The sequence below is a fragment of the Gastrolobium bilobum genome, unplaced genomic scaffold (assembly GCF_033153095.1).
Source record: "Gastrolobium bilobum isolate Gb01-03AN ecotype WA unplaced genomic scaffold, APGP_CSIRO_Gbil_v1 utg59117, whole genome shotgun sequence".
NCBI lineage: Eukaryota > Viridiplantae > Streptophyta > Magnoliopsida > Fabales > Fabaceae > Gastrolobium > Gastrolobium bilobum.
Window position 1 is genome coordinate 85,905 of NW_026895248.1, and position 20,781 is coordinate 106,685.

Here is a 20,781-nt window from a genome sequence, read left to right on the forward strand (position 1 = left end):
GCGTGATGACTAAATTTTAATTACAATCTGAGCGAAATGCTGGATCATCTTGCGTTTGAAACTAAAACTGAATTACATCAAAGTTTTTAGTTAAAATTTTTTTTTTTCTATCTCATCATTTAGAGGCACTTATATCTAACAGCTAACATTTACATTTTTCTATATCCAGACCATTCAGTTCCAAGAAATAAATATGTGCCAAGATGCCCATCCATTTTAAAGAGAAATATGAAGGAATCAGAGATCAACAGAAAAAATAAATAAATAATTTCCTTGGCATAAAGATTTATTTCACTGAACTCCTAAATTTTAAATATTTACTTTTGTTTGCTTTTTGCTTTATTCAAAAAAAAAAATCAAATAAAGCTACAAATCATACATAATATATAAGTAAGCTCGCTTAATTTTAAACAAAATGTTTTCTGTTAATACATAAGGACAAGGAATTGACAGACTAAGAATAATATAGCCACACAATTCAATACCGTTAATGTGGTAAATTCACCATTTGACTTAAAAAATTGTACTGACATAAATTAATGGAAAAGACACGCGATTTCCATTGTGGATTTCAAATACACCTATAATGTATTTTGTAGGTACAAAAAACTCCCGAAACAGCTCACTAGAAGTTACTCTTAAGGAAAAGCTTTTGCTATAAATCGACTATACAATTTTGCAGCTTGTTACCGCAGTGTCATAAGCTGGAAGGAGCATACCATTGATACAAATTGTTCAATCAATGCCCAAACTGGAATAAGGTTCAATTGCACCCTGATAAAAGAAATAAAGAAAAGAAAAAAGAAAAAAATTGCAAGATAAATCTATTTTTGGCGCTATCATGCTACTTGATAAATAGAAGTCAAAATTAACCACTGGACATGCAATTATCAACACAAGGAAGTGATGAACTGGGAACAGCCAAATCCTTGTTACATACTCAACTTTTTCCAATTGATTTATTTGAAAATATAGATGTATATATATGCAAGCATGAATGTGTATAAGTATTGAGGGTGATTTCCTTTTCTCAATCATTTTTAACTTTTCCAATGGTAGAATGAGAAATAACCAGCTAAACTAATTTTACAGAAATATGCTACTCACTGAGCAATCATCATGAACACGCCACACAGTCTCGCCCAGAAGGTTTGCCACTGATAGGACAGTAAGTTGGGGAAAGTAATTCTGTTCTGCCACTGGAATCGTATTAGTTATTATAACTTCTTGAAACAGACCACTAGACAACCTCTCTATAGCAGGAGGACTGCAAAGGAAAGAATGATGCATTAATCATGAGTAAAATGCCTTGCATCAAAAGACATATATGTACTACTACCCATCATTCTATCCTTCATATCCATCAATGTCACAGGAAAAGAAGACAACAAATGTTGGAAATCTTTTTCTTTCTTCTTTATAATCATACAAGCTCAGGGATTGGGGTAGGGTTATAGAAGGGAAGGTGAGGCTCCAAAGCCGTAACAGAAACAAGAAGTGAAAAGGATTTTACAGCTTTCAAATCTCCCCAAGCACCCTCCTTTTGTTGAAGGCAAGAAAAGGTGAGTTCGGTACAAACCATAAGTTGAAATAAATGACTAACACAATAAAAAGGCCATTATACCTGAAAACAGCATGTGTACTGCATGCATAGACTTCTCTTGCCCCCTCTTGATGCAAGAGAGCTGCACCTTTGGCAATAGTCCCTATAAGACAAATTCAAAATATATTTAGATGACTATTGACAGGACTTAACTATACCAAAGGAATAGACTGGTATATATACTGTCAAGGAACCAATTCTCTTTAAAGTTTAGCTGTTGGGTACAAAATCAGGAATTCATCATACCATATCCCCTCAAGCAAAAGCCCTTTGGGCTCAACCTAGGACAAAGCACAGGACCAAGTCTAGCTCTTTATGCCTAGAGGTGGCAAAACGTGTCATGACCTGCGGGTCATCCCATGACACGATGTATAAAAAGAAAATTGAAATATTGGTAATTTTCACATACCCCCATTAAGAGTCACAAGTCAACCGGCGTATTTTATTCAATTTTTCCTTTTATTTTTAATTTTATAAAAAAAATAAATTTTTTAAATTTTGCGGGTCAACCCATGTGACCAGCAGGTTATGTCCGAGTTTCAATTTTTGACCTGCAAACAAAATCGAGTCGTGTACGGATTGAACAATTTGATCCGCAGGTCAAACTTGACACAACACAAACCCGACCTGCCAACATGTTTTGCCACCTCTTATGCCCTAGGCATCTTCTTAAGTCCTAGTTTTGCCCACAAGCAACACCCTCACGGCCTAATGCAAAATTAAGAAATACTACCACATTATATTTCCAGTAACTACCCTTCAACAAGACAACTCTAGAGTTTAAATTTAATCAAATTTAATAGTCCAAATCAAGCATGCTAAGTAATTAGCAGAGGATGATGACCAATTTGCCTTAAAGTTACAAATAAAAAGCTCAAAATTCAAATGCCCTTTTATTACAAGCCATTTTTATGGATAAGGACTCTAAAAAATAGTTTCCAATTTAGCAGGCTAAACCCATAAATAGGAAATGTATTTTTATGTAAAACCCATTTCTTGATTAAAAGTAAATGAAGGGCGAGAGAAAAAGACCACCATCTTTACTTCTCAAACTTAAAACTAATTCTTTGTTGAAGCGAAAATAAAGATTCTTTTAACATATAATGATACACCTTGTCTGTTTCTATATAAACTTACTCTGTAGTACTGAACTATTTACCAAGAAAAATGAGAGAGAGAGAGAGAGAGAGAGAGAGAGAGAGAGAGAGAAAATGCATGAGTTTTGAGGCACTCATCTAAGTGATTATAGGATCACATATTATTATTGCACTTGTACATCTACACATTAACTCACCAGCAGTATCAATCATGTCATCTACCATAACTGCTACCTTTCCCTTTACATCTCCTATCAAATTCATCACCTGTAAGATGAGATTCACCCAATCAGAAAGCCTAAAAGGTGCTTCAACTTGGAACAATAAATTATGCTTTATCATTAACTTCAAGGGAACAACAGTGGTCAATGGTCACCCCTCACATATCTTACGCAGCATCTCAAAAAACAAAGCAAAGTTACCAGACCAGCCATACAAAACATGAATCAGCCTCGTTACCAGTTGGATTTTACTGCAATTAACCAACTTAAACTTTCAAACATATGAAAAATTACTTCTTGAGGTTTCAATGTTCACAATTAACATGAACTATGTTGAATTTATAGGCATTTAGGTATAGAGGGAAAAAACAAAAACTAAGAATAATAAAATTATATTGATATTATTGTAAAGGATTAGTTATGATGCAATACAAAATACAAAGCACTAATCCCGATTTATACAAATATTAGACTCCAAATCCTAATTAAATAAAGAAATAAATTATGAAATATAATGAAATAACAAAACTATTCCTAAGAGATCATCTACGATACTCTAAACTATTCAAAGATACAATCAACATATTATGAGATTTATTTAATATATTCTAACCCTCTCCCTCAAGCTAAAGCTTACTATGCTTTAAGCTTGTTACAAATGACCCCTTAAAAAATCAAAAATAACCAAGCAATATTATCTGAGCTCCACAGAACATGGTTGGAAAGGCAACTCAGGGATGCTGAAACGTTAGAGAGATGAGCATTACTAGAAAGAGAACTCAACATAATGGCCAAAATGGTCATCAACATGAAGAGTTGGTTGAAATGTTGCATGACTAAGGAAAAAGAGACTTCATTGGAATAATCATGGGTGGAAATGTCATAACAAGAGTTTATACACAAACAACTAAAACTTCTCTTGCAAGTTCATGAAGAGCATCATTTCGAAGCTTCAAAACACAAAAAAAACATAGGAGACCCAAAAAATATTGCTAGCATGACTCATCAATGAGATGGAAGAAATCAACATCGGTATATTATTCATAAGAGGAGGCTGGTAAAAATCAGAACCAATTCAAAACTAATACATCAATGTATGACTCATTGGTAAGAAAGAAGTCACCAAAATGAACATCGATGCAAGAGAACATCATCAGTACGGCCAAGCAAACATGACCAAAGCATTTGCAACAAAAACAGGGGGCTAAAGCAAATATAGGACAAAGATCGAGGCCAGAGCGCATTTGGGACAAAGACTTGTAAGTGATGAGATAGATCACAGATGATGGAACCAAGATCTAATACCACGCTGACCACGAAATTGAAGTGAGATCACATCAGAATGAAAATAGGAATCAAAATCTTTCATTCTTCTAAGAATGACACAATAGGTTGCTGCTCAGTTCCTTCACACAACCTATCTCCCGTAGGCAACACATTTCCCTTCAAAGCCCTTTCATTTCTAGCAGCCAAACATGTTATCCAGCTGCCCCAACATGTTTTCTGGAAGCCTCTTAACCTTTGTTGAGTCTTCTCTTTCTTCCAGACTCTGTTCACAGTTCATACTCACAGGTGTACACTTTGTTTTTGCTGCAACTTCTTCCATGATTCCATCCTTGGTTTCTTTCTGCTACGTGACACATCCTCTGTTCTGCCTCTTTTCACTGTTGATTATTAATTCCAGCCCTTTTTACATGCAGCCAGTGCATTGCCTCAGTCAAAACAGCCCAACACAGCACCTCAGCCTCAGTCTCTTTTTGTTGTTATTGCCTTGTTAATTATGCTTTAGATTGATGGTGACTGTGTAGACTACGACTTTTGATTATTAATGATATGTCTTTAATTTTGGACAATTTTTTCTTTTTCAGCATATATATGTGTCTAGTATAAATTATATATTTTGTTTCCCATGGTCTTCAATATAGTAGCTATCCTGCTATCCTGCAATAGATTTTTTATGCAATAGAGTTTTTAGGGTCAGACGCTCCGCACTACTATCCGAGATTGAAAACTACGCAAAAAATGTGAAATTTTCTACTTAATATAAATAATTTTAATACCAACAATCGTTGGTTTAAGTGGTAAGGAGCTTGTTCCTTTGAACCAAAAGTCTCGAGTTCTAGTCCTGAATTAGAGAAAATAGTGTTGGGAGAGTCTCGCCCAATATAGATCCAACAATGAATTAAACCAGCTTGGATACCAAAAAATAGTCATGTTAATTTTTGTTTAATAAAATACAGGTGAATTATTCAATAACATTTAAATTGCTTATCATTATTTGAATTTTTATATTTATAAAGATAACTCAGTTCTATCAAATATCCAGAGTTTTATACGGTTTTGTGTGTGTGCGTGTGTGTGAGTGGGTGAACTAGAACTGAATTATTTTATGTATATTACATTATTTGGTTCAACCATTGGTCTAGCTGGTTAAACGAATGATTTTGACCTGACAATTTCTCCAGGTCATTTTCCAGGGCTCCAAGCCTGATTTCAAATCATTGGTCTTAAGAGGCGTGAGATATAACACGTGCTTGAGAAAATGGAAGAAGAATATGACTTTCACAACCACAGCAAAGAAATCAAAATATAAAATAATAAAGCCTTCCCATGATCAAATAACTTCTTGATGGGAAATAAATTACCACAAAAATTATCAAGACATTATGCTTGAAAAGAGTACGTCCCACAAATAAAGCAATTACAAGAAAGATTCCAATATCTACACCAACAGTTTTCTTGCATCCATCTTATGCAAAATAAACAAAGGTACTGTTACTTTTACAAATTGCTTATCCCAACTAGTTTGGTATAAAGATATTGATGTTGACCATTTTTACAAATGGAAAAAATAACAAAAGTGATTAATATATTCTAAATTATCTAAATTTAGTATGTTAATTCTTTCTACCAAGATTCCTGGAGTCATTAAATCAGAACAGTGTCAAGACATCTAGATTCAAACTTAAGAAGAGTACACGATCATACCTCAGCAACATTATGCCCATGACGCCTTTTATCAACAATAGCCAAAGGAGCATCAGATAATTTTTTGGCAAAAGCACGTGCTCTAGCAACACCACCAACATCTGGCGAGACAACTACCAAATCATCTGAACAAATAGTCTTGCTGGCAAGGTAATCAAGTATAACAGGCTGGTAATGGCACAAAAGAACATACGATTAATCAATAAACCAAATTACATTGACAGTTTCAATGTAAGAACTTCTTGTTAATCCATAACTAATAAAATTCAATACAAGCTACGTATATCATTAGCAGATCCCAAATATTGTTACAGAAAATGACAGGTTCCATTTTTTATGCTATTTCATATATCCCTTCCTAGAATAGTCTTAGATAGGAGCTAGGTTGTCAGTAGCGGCCTGTAGCGCCGCTAAACCGCTACCATAGCGGGTAGCGGTGGTCGGCCACTACAAACCATGACGCTACGCGACATTGGCCGTAGCGGAAGGTAGCAGCGTAGCGTAGCGGCAATACCGCTACCCGCTACACCACTCCCATGTTGGAATTTGATGGAGAATCCGGAGATAATGATGATTTTCTTCATTAGTTCACTTCTTGTACTTGACTATTTGACAATTTTAATGTTCATTTGTGTTTAGTTTTGGATCCTTCCTTTACTTTCCTTGTATTTGACATTGACTGCGGAATTATGTGTTTGATTTTGTGTGACTTCTTATGTTTGAGCATTAATACTAAAAACGGTATTGCCTCGTTTCTTGACTGTTAGTATAATATATGTGGAATTAATACTTCACCGTAGCGGCAATACCGCTACACCCCTATACCATTTCCGGGTCGGCCGCTAACTGCTACTGACAACTATGCATAGGAGTACTTGAAATTGCTCAAGAACATCAATTTGCTAACCCCAATTATTAACAGATCCATCTTCTCAGTAACCATCGAAGCTTAGACTTCAATTAACATCTTGCAGTAAAAATTTCTATGTTCTTGTACAAACTGAATGACTGATGAAGCCAGATAATTCTCGTTACCAACACTAATAACAACCATCATTACAATTATTATCAGAATCAACATTTATACAATCTAACATCCGCCTCCACCATACCATCTGACATAATACAATCATGTGAACGGTTGTTCACACCAAAATATATGTAGAGTAACAGCAACTAACCATGCAGAAAGATATTAAGTCTGATGATTATTAAGATCAGATAACAGCTAAAAGGGGTAGCTTAAAGGTCTATTAAGAGAGCACAATAATGCAAAACATTAGAGTCCATGAACAGAAAAAAAGACTATAGAGGTTTCAGTAGATCTAAACAAAACTAGATTTAAGGTTTCTTGGCTTAGGAGGAAAGCCAGAAATTTAAAGGATCATATAAACAGTAGAATAGGCATGTAGCAAGGAGGATGTCATTTCAATCATCAAAACAATAAAGTAGCAAATTATGAACTGACTTTAAATTATTACAATTGAGATCACATACGCTTTTTATTCTTCCATGCTATTATATGCTAATGAAATATCCAAAGTACTGTATTATATTACCTGTCCATACACATGATCAACTGGAATATCAAAATAGCCCATGGCCTGCCCAGAATGGAGGTCACAAGCAAGCACACGATTTGCACCTGCTTCTGTAATTAAATTTGCTACAAGCTTGGCAGCAATGGACTCACGACCTTGAGTCTGAAACAGAAGTTCAAGACCATTTTAAACTAAAAAGAATTTGAATGTAGGATATTGACAATTAATTTGCAAGTACACTAATTGTTTTAACAACTTAGATATTATCATCTTTACATCCAAACTATGATGCACTGATATGCCAAAAGGGCTAGTACATCCATATTATATACATACCCGATATTGATATACTCATCTGATATGGCTCTCCATATATTTTTGTGAACACTTTTTCATTTTTTCCAGGCAGATAAAGTCTTCAGTGTGTGTTTTGTTTATTTTCTCATCAACTTTCAAAGGAAAGAGTTAGATATAAAGTCATTCATGAACGAAACCTAGCAGCTTAAGCTTTTGGTAGAGTCGGTGATTGACAGAAAAAGTGGGTTATTACCAATTTAGTCAAAGAAACTAATGCAGACGAAGGAGGTGGTTATAAGTATCGGATATGTTACTACAATGGGTCATATTGAAGGTGTAGCTTTAGAGATGATTATGCAGTACGTAATATTTTTTACATATATACATCTGTTTTTAAAATATTATTATTTGATATATTCTATAATACCTGTATCTGACAACTTGAATGAAAAAGCTGAATATTATTTCTTAATTATTACTGTACATGATTTCATTACAATATATAGACCTGGCTAAAAAACTGCTTGCTTAAAATAAAACCTGTAACAACACTACGTTTTAAAACATTGACATATTATGGTACCTATTCAACATTGGAAAAAAACATAATCCGTATACAACACTGAGAAAAAACACGGTAGAATAAGAAACACAAAATTTCACACAAATAACAAACATATTATGAAAATGTAATGAAAGCTAACAACTAGACCTTTCTATCAGCTCTAGCATATCCAAAATATGGAATGACTGCAGTAATATTTTTGGCCGACGCTCTCCTGCAAGCATCAATCATTATGAGAAGCTCCATAAGATTCTCATTGGCGGGAGGACATGTGGGCTGCACAAGAAACACATCACACCCCCTGACACTCTCTTGCAGCTGAACATATATCTCACCATCAGCAAAACGCTTTATCTTAATTTTTCCTAGCTCCAGGCCCAGGTAGCATGCAATTTCCTATTTAAATACATGCAAATCAGACATTTCAGTAAATAATTAAAGACTATCTGGTGTATAATATAAGATATCAAATATTAGTAAACAACAGAAGTATATCCAAAATGTAAAATATGAAAACCTTACTCGCCAAAAATATTATTGCACTTCATAAAAAAACCAAAAATAAACAAGAAAAGGAAATGGAATAAATAAGCTAGCCAAAAACAATTTTCATTTCTGTGAAATAGCACACTAATCAGAACTAAAGAGTATTATTTAGATTAGAGCAATAAAATAAAAAAGGTTCATACCTATTGGCTAAAACTAAGAGTTAGTCTAACCTTAAAAATGGTAGCCAAAAAAATTCAGCGATTAGTTTCTGTACAATTATTCACATAAAGCTAATAGTTTAATTTTGATCCAGTGTCTACCACAACAATTACTCAAAAAGTCATATTATTTTAATGATGTGCCTGTACATGATTTGATATCATAGTTTAAAAAACTTAACAGCTATGTTTCGATTGATAAAAAAGAAGATTAAATTGAGAGGAATGAAATGGAATAGCAATAGTTGTCATTGCTTGAATTGTTTAAAATAAAGTAGAACAAAATGGATACTAATGTAATCTATTCCACATCCCATTCCAACAAATACTTCCAGTTTTCTGTCCCTCAATTCGGAAGTATAAGATGGAATCAATTCATTGTTTACTACTCTTCTTACCATTCCACTCTCTTCCCAAATACTAGAGTATATACTATATAACTGTGCTGACTCAGAGCACTAGAATTGTCTCTGATAGTTAAAACTGCTAGTGTCAGAAACTGTTAAGAGCTATCTGTGTAGGTTGTTATAACAGTCTCAAACCATTATAACAAATAACAGAATCCAGTTACACAAGTTTTGCATACTATAAGTACGCGTACACAAGTGCAACTCAGATCAATCAATTCATTTATACTCTGAAACAGATCGGAACAGTTTCCCCTCACTTTGTAGGAAACTTCCAATTCCATTACCAAACAACAATGGAATCAAAACTTTCTTACTTTTCATTGCATCATAAAAAACATAACCAATGCTATGGTAATTCCATTCCATTCCATTTCCCTCAAAACATAGCCAATGATCAAAATTAAACTCTAAACATGTGTTGCCAAAGATTGACCTGAGCAAGTGCCGGATTGGCGGTGCCGGAAAATATTCGAAGACGAGTGTCGTTTCGGTTAACCAAATCCTCGAAACGCGCATTTGGTGCCGCAAAGATACTCGGAATCGCATTTCCACCGCCGCTAACTACCAACTCACTTGGACTTGGCCTTCCATTCTCCAACCTCACCGTCGCCTCTATCAAATTGCATCTCTGAAACCGAAACTTCCATTCAGTTAACAAACACATTCACTCAACACATCCAAATCATAATAAAAAAAGAAATTCGCTCGTTACTATTTAATTGATTGTTGTTAAATTGAGAAACGCGATTTCTATGGAAAACGAAAATTGTGTGGAAGAGTGGAGAAAGAGAAATGGTGACTTACGACGCCGTTTCGGAGTGAGATCCGAGGAGAAGGAGCGAAATGACGAGTGATGTGAGAGAGAGAAGAGGAAGCAGAGTGAAGTAAGGTGGACATGGCGAAAGAATAGTTTTGCAGTCACACTGAATTGGATTAGGTTTATGGGAAAAGGGTTTGATAAATGAGAAAGAAAACATTTTCCTGCGACCACTACAGACAAAAAAGAACTACCCCAAAGTCTCTCTCTCCGCTTTCTTTATTAATTTTTTTTTGCATGCAGCTATTGCAGAAAAAAAAAATTTCTTTCTGGAACAAAAGAAAAACAAAGCCCTCGATAAATATGGTTATAAAATGAGAAAAATATGTATCCTTGAGAGAAAAAGATAGATGATGGGGTTGGATATGTGTTCGATTTCCGCTGAATGCATTCTTGGGGAGGGGGCTGATTCTTTAGCCATCACTGTTTCCCCGCACTCAGGATTAGTCTCATAGCTGGCTCAAAGAGTCGAAGCTCGTGGGGATACCGGAAGAAGCCAACTCGTCTCAAAAGAGATAATTAGGGTTGGGTAACTCCAAAAAAAAGAAAAATATGTATCCTTGAGAGAAAAAATAAATAAATAAAAATTCTACTCCCTCAAGATTATTTTTTTCTTTTTTTAAAAGGATATATATTTTTTTTTTTTTTGGTTTCTCAAGTTATCCTCTAGCCGGCAACCGAAGACTAATCCTTTCGAAACGGGAGATCATATTAAGTGGGTAAACCTCTCCTAACAAAGCATTTTCTATACACACGACCAGTAATCGAACCCCCTGTCAACATGCTTAAGGAACCCAGCTATCAAAGGATATAATTTTATATACTTTAAAAAAAGAATTATTTTTTCATGTAATAAGAAAGAGTTATCTTATGTTATAAATACATCGATAAATATATCATTTTTTTTAATACATGGTGGGATCCACTATATGTTGGATCTATAATATAAGAGAGAGTATTTCCTGCAACATGAGATTAGATGGTCCTTAAAAGAATACACATTTTTCCATAATAAAATACCATAATTTTATTTTAAGAAAACACGCAAGGACACAAATTTTCTCCTAAGTTTATATACTTTATGAGAGAGGTTATACTTACTACCTCTTTTTCTTAATACATGTTACTACCAAATCTTAACCATTGGTTTTTGTTAATCTAACGGTTGTAATTTATGGGGTCATACTTGTTAATTAATTATTAATTTGCAATAAATTACAACCGTTAGATTGACGAAAATCAACAATTGAGATTTGGTAGTAAAAGATAATAACAAAAATATGTAGTAAGTATAATCTTTCCCTACTTTCATTATATTTTTTTTAATTATTTATTTGTGGTAGTTTTTTTTTTTGGTAAGCATTATTTGTGGTAGTTTACTTTCATTTATTTTTACTAATGAATAACTTGAATTTAAAGTAAATTTAAAAGAAAAATATATATAACGTAAGATCGATATGTAAGAATAAAAATTTCCCACTAAATTTTACGGGCTGATTTTCCTCGTTTGATCATTCCCATGAAAGGGAGATAATATTTAGATGTTATAATTATTTTTGTTATCATTAAATTAAAATCAAATCAACAGATATAAAATAATATTAAATAAAAATCATTAATTTAATTTCATTCCAATAATAATAAATGATTGTAAAAATATTGTAAGGTAAAAGATATTGTAAGTCTAATTTCTCCCTCATATAAATAATAAAATTTTAATGTAACCTATAAAAGTAATAGATTAATAGTATTAAATATAAGTGGAATCAATAATTAAAATAATTGATGTAAAATTTATTTTTAAGTTTAAGTTTTATGTTATAACTCAATTTTTTTAAATAATTTTAATTTTATAAGTTTTACTTGTCTTATTAATTAATTTTTAAAATATTGTCTTATTAATTAATTTTTAAATTTTAATTTTAATCTTTTACTATAAATACTATGAAATTTAATATTAATATATTCAAATAATAATTTAATAGAAATTATATTTTTACAAATATAATTTAAGAACTTTATTAATTTTTATGTAAAATTGTAAACGATAATTATTCTAAAATAAAATGAGTAAAACCAACGAATTGACAGCCATACTAATAATAACTAATCACGTACCATGATAATAAACTCGTAAAAAGTAAATATGCTGTAATGGATATGGAGAGGCATCAGCACTGATAAACTGGTAATCATTAGAATGACATCTGATTATAATTAGGGAAGGTTTGGTTGAGGAGAAATTTTATGAATAATAAGAAAATGTTTTACATAGGGAAATGGTTGGAAAGCGAGATAGGTAAAAAAATGTAAAAAAAAGTTGTTTGGTTGGGAAAAAATTTACCTGAGAGATTAGGTAATTTTTATGAAATCTATGTTTGGTTGTAGGAAAAATATAGATGAAAAAACAATTTGATATTACGAAAATAATCCGGTTTGTAAAATATCCTGATATTTCTCAACTTCTGCCAGAATTGCCTTTTCTTCCCAAGTAGTTAGAGGCCCTGAAGTAGAATACCTCCTGAATGACTCAAATTCCTGGCCTGAATTACTGAGAAGCTCTGAAGCTGATAATGCTACCTTTTCTTCACCAGATTGATATCCAGATAGGGTTTTTTGATCCTCCAAAAAGTCCACTCCCTCACCTGAAACTCCAGAAAACTTCCCTTCCACATCAGTTACAAGAAGACCCTCTTCTTGAAAAATCCTTGTTTCCTCAAACTCACTGCATACCAGCTTCAAAGCCTGAACAACTTCACCCATGAAAGGACGTTGAGACACTTTTGGTTGAGACACTTTTGGTTGCACACACATGGATGCAATTGCTGCAACTTTTACCACAGTATCAACCATGGTTGTCAAACTCGAGATTCTATGCAAACTCGGAAGGGTGAACCAAAATCGTAAATCGTAGAATCGTAACACGGATCGTAGACTCGTAACACAAGATACAAATTATATTTATATATATTTCTATGCATATAAAGTAATATAATAAGTAAATTTAATTCAACCAACCAGCAGAATAATGTCATACAATAGTCATAATCACATAATGTCTCAAACACATAAAGTCATAGCACACAACATTCAAATCCAAAACAATATATCAATCAATTGAGATGGAATGAAGGAATGTCATAATCATCCTCCGTCCCATCATCTTCATCACCATCTTCATTATTTCCTTCATCATCATCTTCATCTTCATCTTCATCACCAAAACAATGTTGCATGATGTCTTCTCCACTTTCCCCACCAAGTTCAGAACCACCATCATCTCCAGGTACCATCAAAGCATCTTCATCTGTAGCATCTAAGTTAAATTCAGGAATATCCAAATCATCTATATCTTCAATGTTGGATGGACTTCCCTCGTTTTTCACAATCCATTCATCATCAGATGAAAGATCATCTATGCTATAAAATTCATGCTCTTGCCCAACACTTTTTTTGCGCTCCCTCTTCTTGGCCAATTTTAAATTGGCCATCACATGTACAAGATCATTTCATTTTCTTCTGTTTCAAGCGATTTCTTTTCTTGGTATGGACCTAAACAAATACAAACCCAATGAATATATAGCAATTAGCAAGTAATAGGTAGTGATTTAAAATTTTAACTATAAAAAACAAAATTTTTAATTTAATTGAACCAGCGTCAAGCAAAAATTAAGAGGACAAAAAAAACTTACCACAATTCAAGTGAAATTAACTTAGACTAATTTTAATACAATTAATTTTATTTTTTCCTTTGAATATAAAATCAAACCGAGGCAATTCAAGTGAAAAAAAAATTAATTTGTTTTTTCAAATAAATCTGATTTGGTTTGGATACTCAAAAAAAAAAAAAAACAAATCTGATTTGGTTTAGTTTAGTTTACGGTTTATCAAATAAAATAAAAAAACTGATTTTGTTTTATAAAATAAAATAAACTGATTTTGTTTTATAAAATAAAATAAACTTATTTTTTTTTATAAAATAAAATATAATGATTTTGTTTTATAAAATAAAATATAATGATTTTGTTTTATAAAATAAAAAAATGATTTTGTTTTATAAATAAAATAAACTGATTTTGTTTTATAAAATAAAATAATTTATAAAAAAAAAAGTAAAACAAAGACGGTAGAAGAGATGAGATGAGACAGAGGCTATGAGACATAAAAAAAACAAAACAAAGAAGAGATCCAGACAGAGGCAGACGTAGACCAGAGAGCACTAACCGGTGGTGAGGGACGACCGATGGCGGTGGCTTGAAGCACGATGGCGAAGCAGAAGACGGTTTCTCAAAGAACGCAGAGAAGCTTCACTCACGCGGAGAAGACGGTGGCTTGAAGGTCTTCGTCAGTCGCGAGTTTCTCTCCCACGATGGTGGCTCAGGATCTAGTTTTTTTTTTTAGCTAAAGAAACCCATTTATACTCACTCCTTTCCGAGTCAAATATTCGGGTAATGGGTTTTTTTCCTGATGATAACGTTTAACTCGTACGATTATACGAGTTTGTCAAGAAACTCGACGTTTCTGCCATTTGAGGACCAAAAGCGAGTAATCGAAGAACGTGACTCGTAACACTGTTGCTGAAGCGTAAACTCGTCTGATTTCACGAGTAAACGCGCGAGTTTAACAACCATGGTATCAACAGAAATGTGGGGCTTTACAACCGGGTCTATGATCATCTGTAAACCCTCCTTACTTGTAAGAAGTGGACGAACCCAAGTCACAAGATTTTCTTGCCCTGGTGGTTGTGACAAATCCACAGGCTTAAAATGGCGGCTGCTTTTTTCTTTTCCTTTCGCGCGCTTAAACTGAGGGTATGCTTGTCTTTTGGTTAGTATGCATAGTGAGCAAATAGCAAGCTTTTCATCAATACCATACTGCCATAGAGAAATTTTCGCCGGCTATTTGCATAAAAATAGATATGCATATCAGTTTCATAGCATAATGATTTATGTAGCCAAATTTTGAAAATCCTTCAACCAAACATAGTAACCTTATAATCCCATTTCATATTTACCTATCTTTTTCATCAAAATCCTCCAACCAAACACCTCCTTAAAGTTTTTTTTTTTGGTATCCTTACACCCCCTTATATGATAATATAAAGGGCAAAAGATGTGTCATTTTAAATGACATATCTAATATCCTTTCATTTTCACAAAAAATGTGAGACTCACATTTTTAAAACTTTTTTCCTTCACTCTTTCTTTCATGATTTATTTATTTATCTTATTTAAAATGACACAATTTTATATCTTATAAATAGCAAATTTTGATAAGTCAAATCTAAAAATGTACCCAAAAAAATAATGTAGAATTAGACTTTTTATACGCTGTCATCCAATTATTTTTGGCCATATCATTAAAAGAGTACATGATTCCTAGCAGAGTTTCTAATAATGTAAAATAGTTTCGCACGAATAGTAGATCAGGATTAATCTCTTTTCTAATCATTTGTATCGTGCTTGAATTCTCTCATCACCCATTTTGTAATTTAATTTTCTCACTATTTGTCATCATCTTTTCAAACCAAATTTTGGACAAAGTGTATTTGGTATTATCATAACCCTGATCTCATAAAAACCATTGAGAAGATATCATCTTCTTCTTTTTTCCATTTTTTGAAAAATATTTATTATTTTAAAAAAGACAATATTTTAAATGGAACGATCATATTTTGATGCATATTTATTGAATTTTTACATTCTCTTTTTTTCAAAATAGTTTTATTTTTTTCTCTTTTAATTTTGTGGAGTAAAAAAAATATAAAAAGCCATCAAATATATAACAAAATAGGGAGATGTTATATTTACCACTAAAAAGTTTTACAACTTTTACTACTAAACTAAGCACGGTTGATTTTTGTCAATCTAATGTTTATAATTTACTGAATACATTTATTAATTAATTATTAATTCATAATAAATTATAACTGTTAGATTGACGGAAATCAACGGTAATTAACTTAGTAGTAAAAATTTTCAGTAGTAAGTAAAACCGCCCCTTTTTCGTTTAAAATAACTTTATGGATACCACACATTTACCTCAACATTCTACCACTTTGCAAATTTTATGTTTAAGCTTCTGTAGCATCCTTCAAGCAGACATACCTTTGAAAGTGACAAATCCTTCATTCAATTCATTCAGAAAAATACTTTTTTTGTGTGTGTGTGTGCATATAAAAGTTAAGGACAAGAAGAGCTGGGTACCCCATTCCAATGCCAGGGCATGCCACAGGTCTGAACAAGGGTTTATCTGACGGTAAGAAATTAAGAATACATGAAAGAAAATAAATTAACATTGAAATTGGTAATGTAACACCATCCGGTAATAGTATTCATATACATTTTTTAGGCATCATCTTCAACGTCCACGACATCGAAATATTTTGGAGCAGCCACGGGTGTAAGGGTTAGCTGGGACATGTTCAACCGGGGGTGTTGGACGTGGCACATTTTTCTCACGAGCTTCTTTATATGGATTTTCACCACCAAATACGCCTTGGTTGAACATAACCATGCTAAGAAGAAGAAAGCAAAAGAACCACGCCTTCATGATGGGGTTCGATGGAGTTGAACTTTGAAACAAAGTTTCTTATCGATCTAGTCTCTGTTGTGCAATTGTGAGCAATACATTGTGCAAATTTATACTTTCTAGTTTATTGCTTTCAGTTATGATATACACCAAATTTGGTTTAATTTTATTGATTGAAAAAAAAGTGTTATTTTTGGCAATATGCTATTAGAAGAAGATTGGTTGCTTCTTTGTTTGGGTAATTATTGAGGTTAATGTGTTGCAATATATTATCTAAATATTTATCCAATATATATATATATATATATATATATATATATATATATATATATATATATATATATATATATATATATCTAAATATACTATTGTTGTTGATTTAAAAAAATATGTTGTTTTTTTTTTCTTCCGTTGCTTTCTTATCTTGTCTCGTCTATTATCCAGCAATCCAAAAGTTTCTTTTTTTTTTTTTCATTTAGTTATAAAAAAAACTATTATTTTTTTTCATAATTTTTCATAACATAAATCTTGTTAGAAGTTTTGCGGTGTGAAAACTGAAAACAAAAAAGTTTGTGACACCGAAATAGGCTCATGATAGATCAGAGAAAATCGTAAATACCCCCTTTTTCATACTACTCTTTCGATATATAATCGAATGTTTAAAAAATTCTATATCGAACTCAAAGTGTCATGCTATTATTACTTAATTTTCTTATGGCGTAGGCATAGTGTAACCATCCGTGTATACCCGGTTTGTTATCATGCCATCCGTGTATACTCAGTAGGCATAGCCATCCGAAGGTGCGCAAACATTACCAGCTCATTAAACTTCGCCAGGTACTCGTTAATAGACAACGAGCCCTGCACCAATCTGTCAAATTCCCCTTGCTTCCTCTCCTGCGCATTATAATGGAAGTATCTGCCCAAAAAGTAGTCCTCGAAGAATGGCCATGTCATCACATGATCCTGCATCTCATAGGCGTGAGAGGTGTTCATCCACCACTCATGTGCATCGCCTTTCAGCATATATGTGGCGAACATCAACTTCTGCGGGTCGGTACACTGCATTTCCCGAAAGATCTTCTCCAACGCCTGTAGCCATCTCGCAGCAGCAATAGGATCATACGATCCATCAAAGGAAGGTGGCTTATGCTTGCGAAAAGCATTAAGCCGGCAGTCTATCACGTCACGATCCTCGACAGGCTCCAAGTAGGGTTCCATCACCCAGTAAGAGGAGTGACACCCTCAACATGACTCAAGCTTTCGTCCTGAAGACTAGGTGGAGGCGGTGGCTGTGGAGGTGGTGGCGGTGGGAACTGACCCTCAGTGCGGCCAGCCCGCATTTCCTCCAATATAACCCTCATCCTGGTCATCTTCACCTGCCTGTTTGCCTCAAGAACATTTTTCGTGGCCTTTCGGTTCGCCTCTCGAATGACGTCTATCATTGCCAAGTTGGCCAATCTAGCGGCCTCCTGATCGGCTAGTGATGGTCCTTAAAAGTTGTGGCCCATTAAGTGTAAATTGTTCTACAAAACCCATGTTTGGTTATAAATCACTCCCCTCAACCTTCTTCTTTCCATATAGAGCAACTGTTTTGAATAGTGGACCAGAGCAATACCGAAAGTGGGAATTAAGGTAGACTTGGAGCAAATTTAACATTATCTTTTTCATATGACTATCGGGTTGGTTTGCTTTGTTCAGGACACCTCAGGCCCATCAGAAGGAACCACAAAATGAAGAGAGAAGAAGGAGGGTTGCGCAGAAAGGAAAAAAAAACCTACTGTAGTACAACAGCAGTCAAAGGAAGCAATGGGAAGCCACCACGTCAGCCACAACAGAGAAGGTGGAGGTGCTACCTCTGCTACAGTACGGAAGCAAGGAAGCTGAGCAATCAAAAGCAGCCACGTCAGCTGCAGCAGAAGGAGTGGAGGTGCCTCCCTGAATCCGATACTCCTACTCACAAAGGGAGCCAAAAGCAAGGGGGACCACTTCCATTTAAGGCCAAGCTGGCAAGAAGCAAAGCTACCATTGGAGAGAATTTAGACAAAGCACGACCCTTGATGAAAGGAACAATGGAGATCAAATGAAGAACCCTATAAAAGGAACAAGCAATCCTCATAAAGAGAATCATCAGCACCCATCCTAGGACTCGTTATCTCTTTGTTTTCTTTTTGTAAAAATGCTCACTAGGAGCTAACTTCCTCTAAGTAGGTGAGGGTTCCATAGAAGTAATCCCTTTTGTCTTAGGATAGCTTTGTAAGGAACACATATTTTATAAATGAATTTTGAGTTGCTCTTTGGTTTAATTTATTGATTTTGTGAAACCCTCTGGGCTGGCAACCTCATCCCGGGACCACTCGGTTGATGAAACACTGACAAAGGCGTGTGGAGCATTCTCAAAATCCTGGGGTAGTTTAGCATGAAGAAAGGAGGGAGAAACACCTAGAATGGGGAACACTGCCATGTGAATCCATGCTCTTTTGAGAAGGCAGCATGGTTTCCTTGCATATAACTCCAAGTACTATGGAGTAACGTGGAGAGTAAGGCCTTACCCTCTGCTTACCTATAGAAAAACAAGGGAAGGAGCAAAATCCACTTGTAAAATATGCTACCAAGCAGGGTTAACCAAAGGGATGAAAACATGGAACCCATAACACCTACTTGATTTTTTTTCTGAAATTAATCTTAACTCAACTTCTATCACAACATTTTCCTCACGATAACTGAACTGTGTTTTACCAGCTGATGCTCTTACTTTCATTTCGTTGACTGCTCTTAAAGTTCCTTCAACTGATGCCTTTTTATTCGATGACCGTGCTAAGTCATTCACTGCTCTCATCTAGTTCAGAATGGTTAACATTGTTTAACTAGCTGCCCAGAGATTGCTCTTTGTGAAGCTTAGCTGAGAATAATAATTTCTTTTATTGCTCCATTTTACAAATTAAGTTTTCTTTAGCGCTTCTTACTTCACAACTGCTCCCTGAGGACGATAAATCTGGGGCTACAATACCCTATATTGCTTGACACGTACGCTTGCGTATAGTTGAAGAGGGTTGCTCTTAGTCAGAATAGATTGCTCCTATTGGCAATCCTGATTACTACTCTACACTCTTGCTCTCTGAAAAAATATTCCCGAGCAGCTCTCGCCAACTGCTAGTCTAGCCGCCTGCATCTCAGCTAATGCAGTCAGGACAGGATCTGGCTGATCCTCAGTGGTCTCGCGGTTTCTCCTAGGCATTACCATGACTCTGCACAAGTTACACAAAGAATGAGTTGATCAGTCTACACAATGTGGTCAAACATGCATCATCATAGCAAGACCCATCAGAGGAAATACACAAGACAGACTCGCAACAAAACATCCTAAGTTATTGCAATACATACAAGCTTTTTCCTAGAAAGTGCTATGATACCATAAAATGTAACATCCCGTGTATACCCGGTTTGTTATCATGCCATCGTATTAAGCCACGCTTAATTAAAAATTGCAGAATATCTTTTTCTTTTCAATTATGACGTCATTAATATTACCAAGTAGATTAATCAATCCTTTTAAAAAAATTGCCTGTATGTAAATGCAAGTAAACAACTATCTACGCTGAATAACCTAATAATATAAACAAGTGAGTATCTAAGTCACGAATCTACAACACGTAGTCCGGACAATATCCTGATACATTATACAATTCAGATAAACTCAAACATAACAGAAATCAATGTGGCATGGACAACCCCCATGCTCACCAAATAAGGCAACAAGGCCCAACAGCAGTCTCAAATCCAAAAACACGATAATAAATGCAAGATAGATCAACATCCAAGCATATCATCATAAAAGCAGAAATATCAGCTAAGCTCCGGCCTCCTGCCGCTAGAGGTCTCAACCCCCGCATTACCTGAACCTGAAATGGTGCCCCAAATGTGGGGTGAGATCTCTAAACAGAAATCTCAGTAAGACAAAGGGTCCTCAAGGATCTTCCACCCCAACCTCACTTACATGTGCA

The 20,781-nt window shown here is 34.3% G+C and overlaps 2 protein-coding genes across 2 annotated transcripts; both read right to left on the reverse strand.

The window, feature by feature from the left end:
- Positions 1-418: 418 nt before the first annotated feature.
- LOC133301836 (ribose-phosphate pyrophosphokinase 1) lies at positions 419-10,373 on the reverse strand. Its single transcript, XM_061501541.1, has 9 exons — positions 10,234-10,373; positions 9,863-10,057; positions 8,460-8,708; positions 7,469-7,612; positions 5,910-6,077; positions 2,898-2,967; positions 1,625-1,706; positions 1,108-1,267; positions 419-774 (listed from the first exon to the last, which is right to left on the reverse strand). The coding sequence occupies exons 1-9, from the start codon at positions 10,324-10,326 to the stop codon at positions 736-738; spliced, it is 1,200 nt and encodes a 399-aa protein (XP_061357525.1). The 5' UTR covers positions 10,327-10,373; the 3' UTR covers positions 419-735.
- A 2,986-nt stretch (positions 10,374-13,359) lies between these two features.
- On the reverse strand, positions 13,360-13,737 carry LOC133301852 (serine/threonine-protein phosphatase 4 regulatory subunit 2-like). Its single transcript, XM_061501560.1, has one exon. It carries the CDS (start codon positions 13,735-13,737, stop codon positions 13,360-13,362), a length of 378 nt encoding a protein of 125 aa, XP_061357544.1.
- Between the last annotated feature and the right edge of the window lie 7,044 nt (positions 13,738-20,781).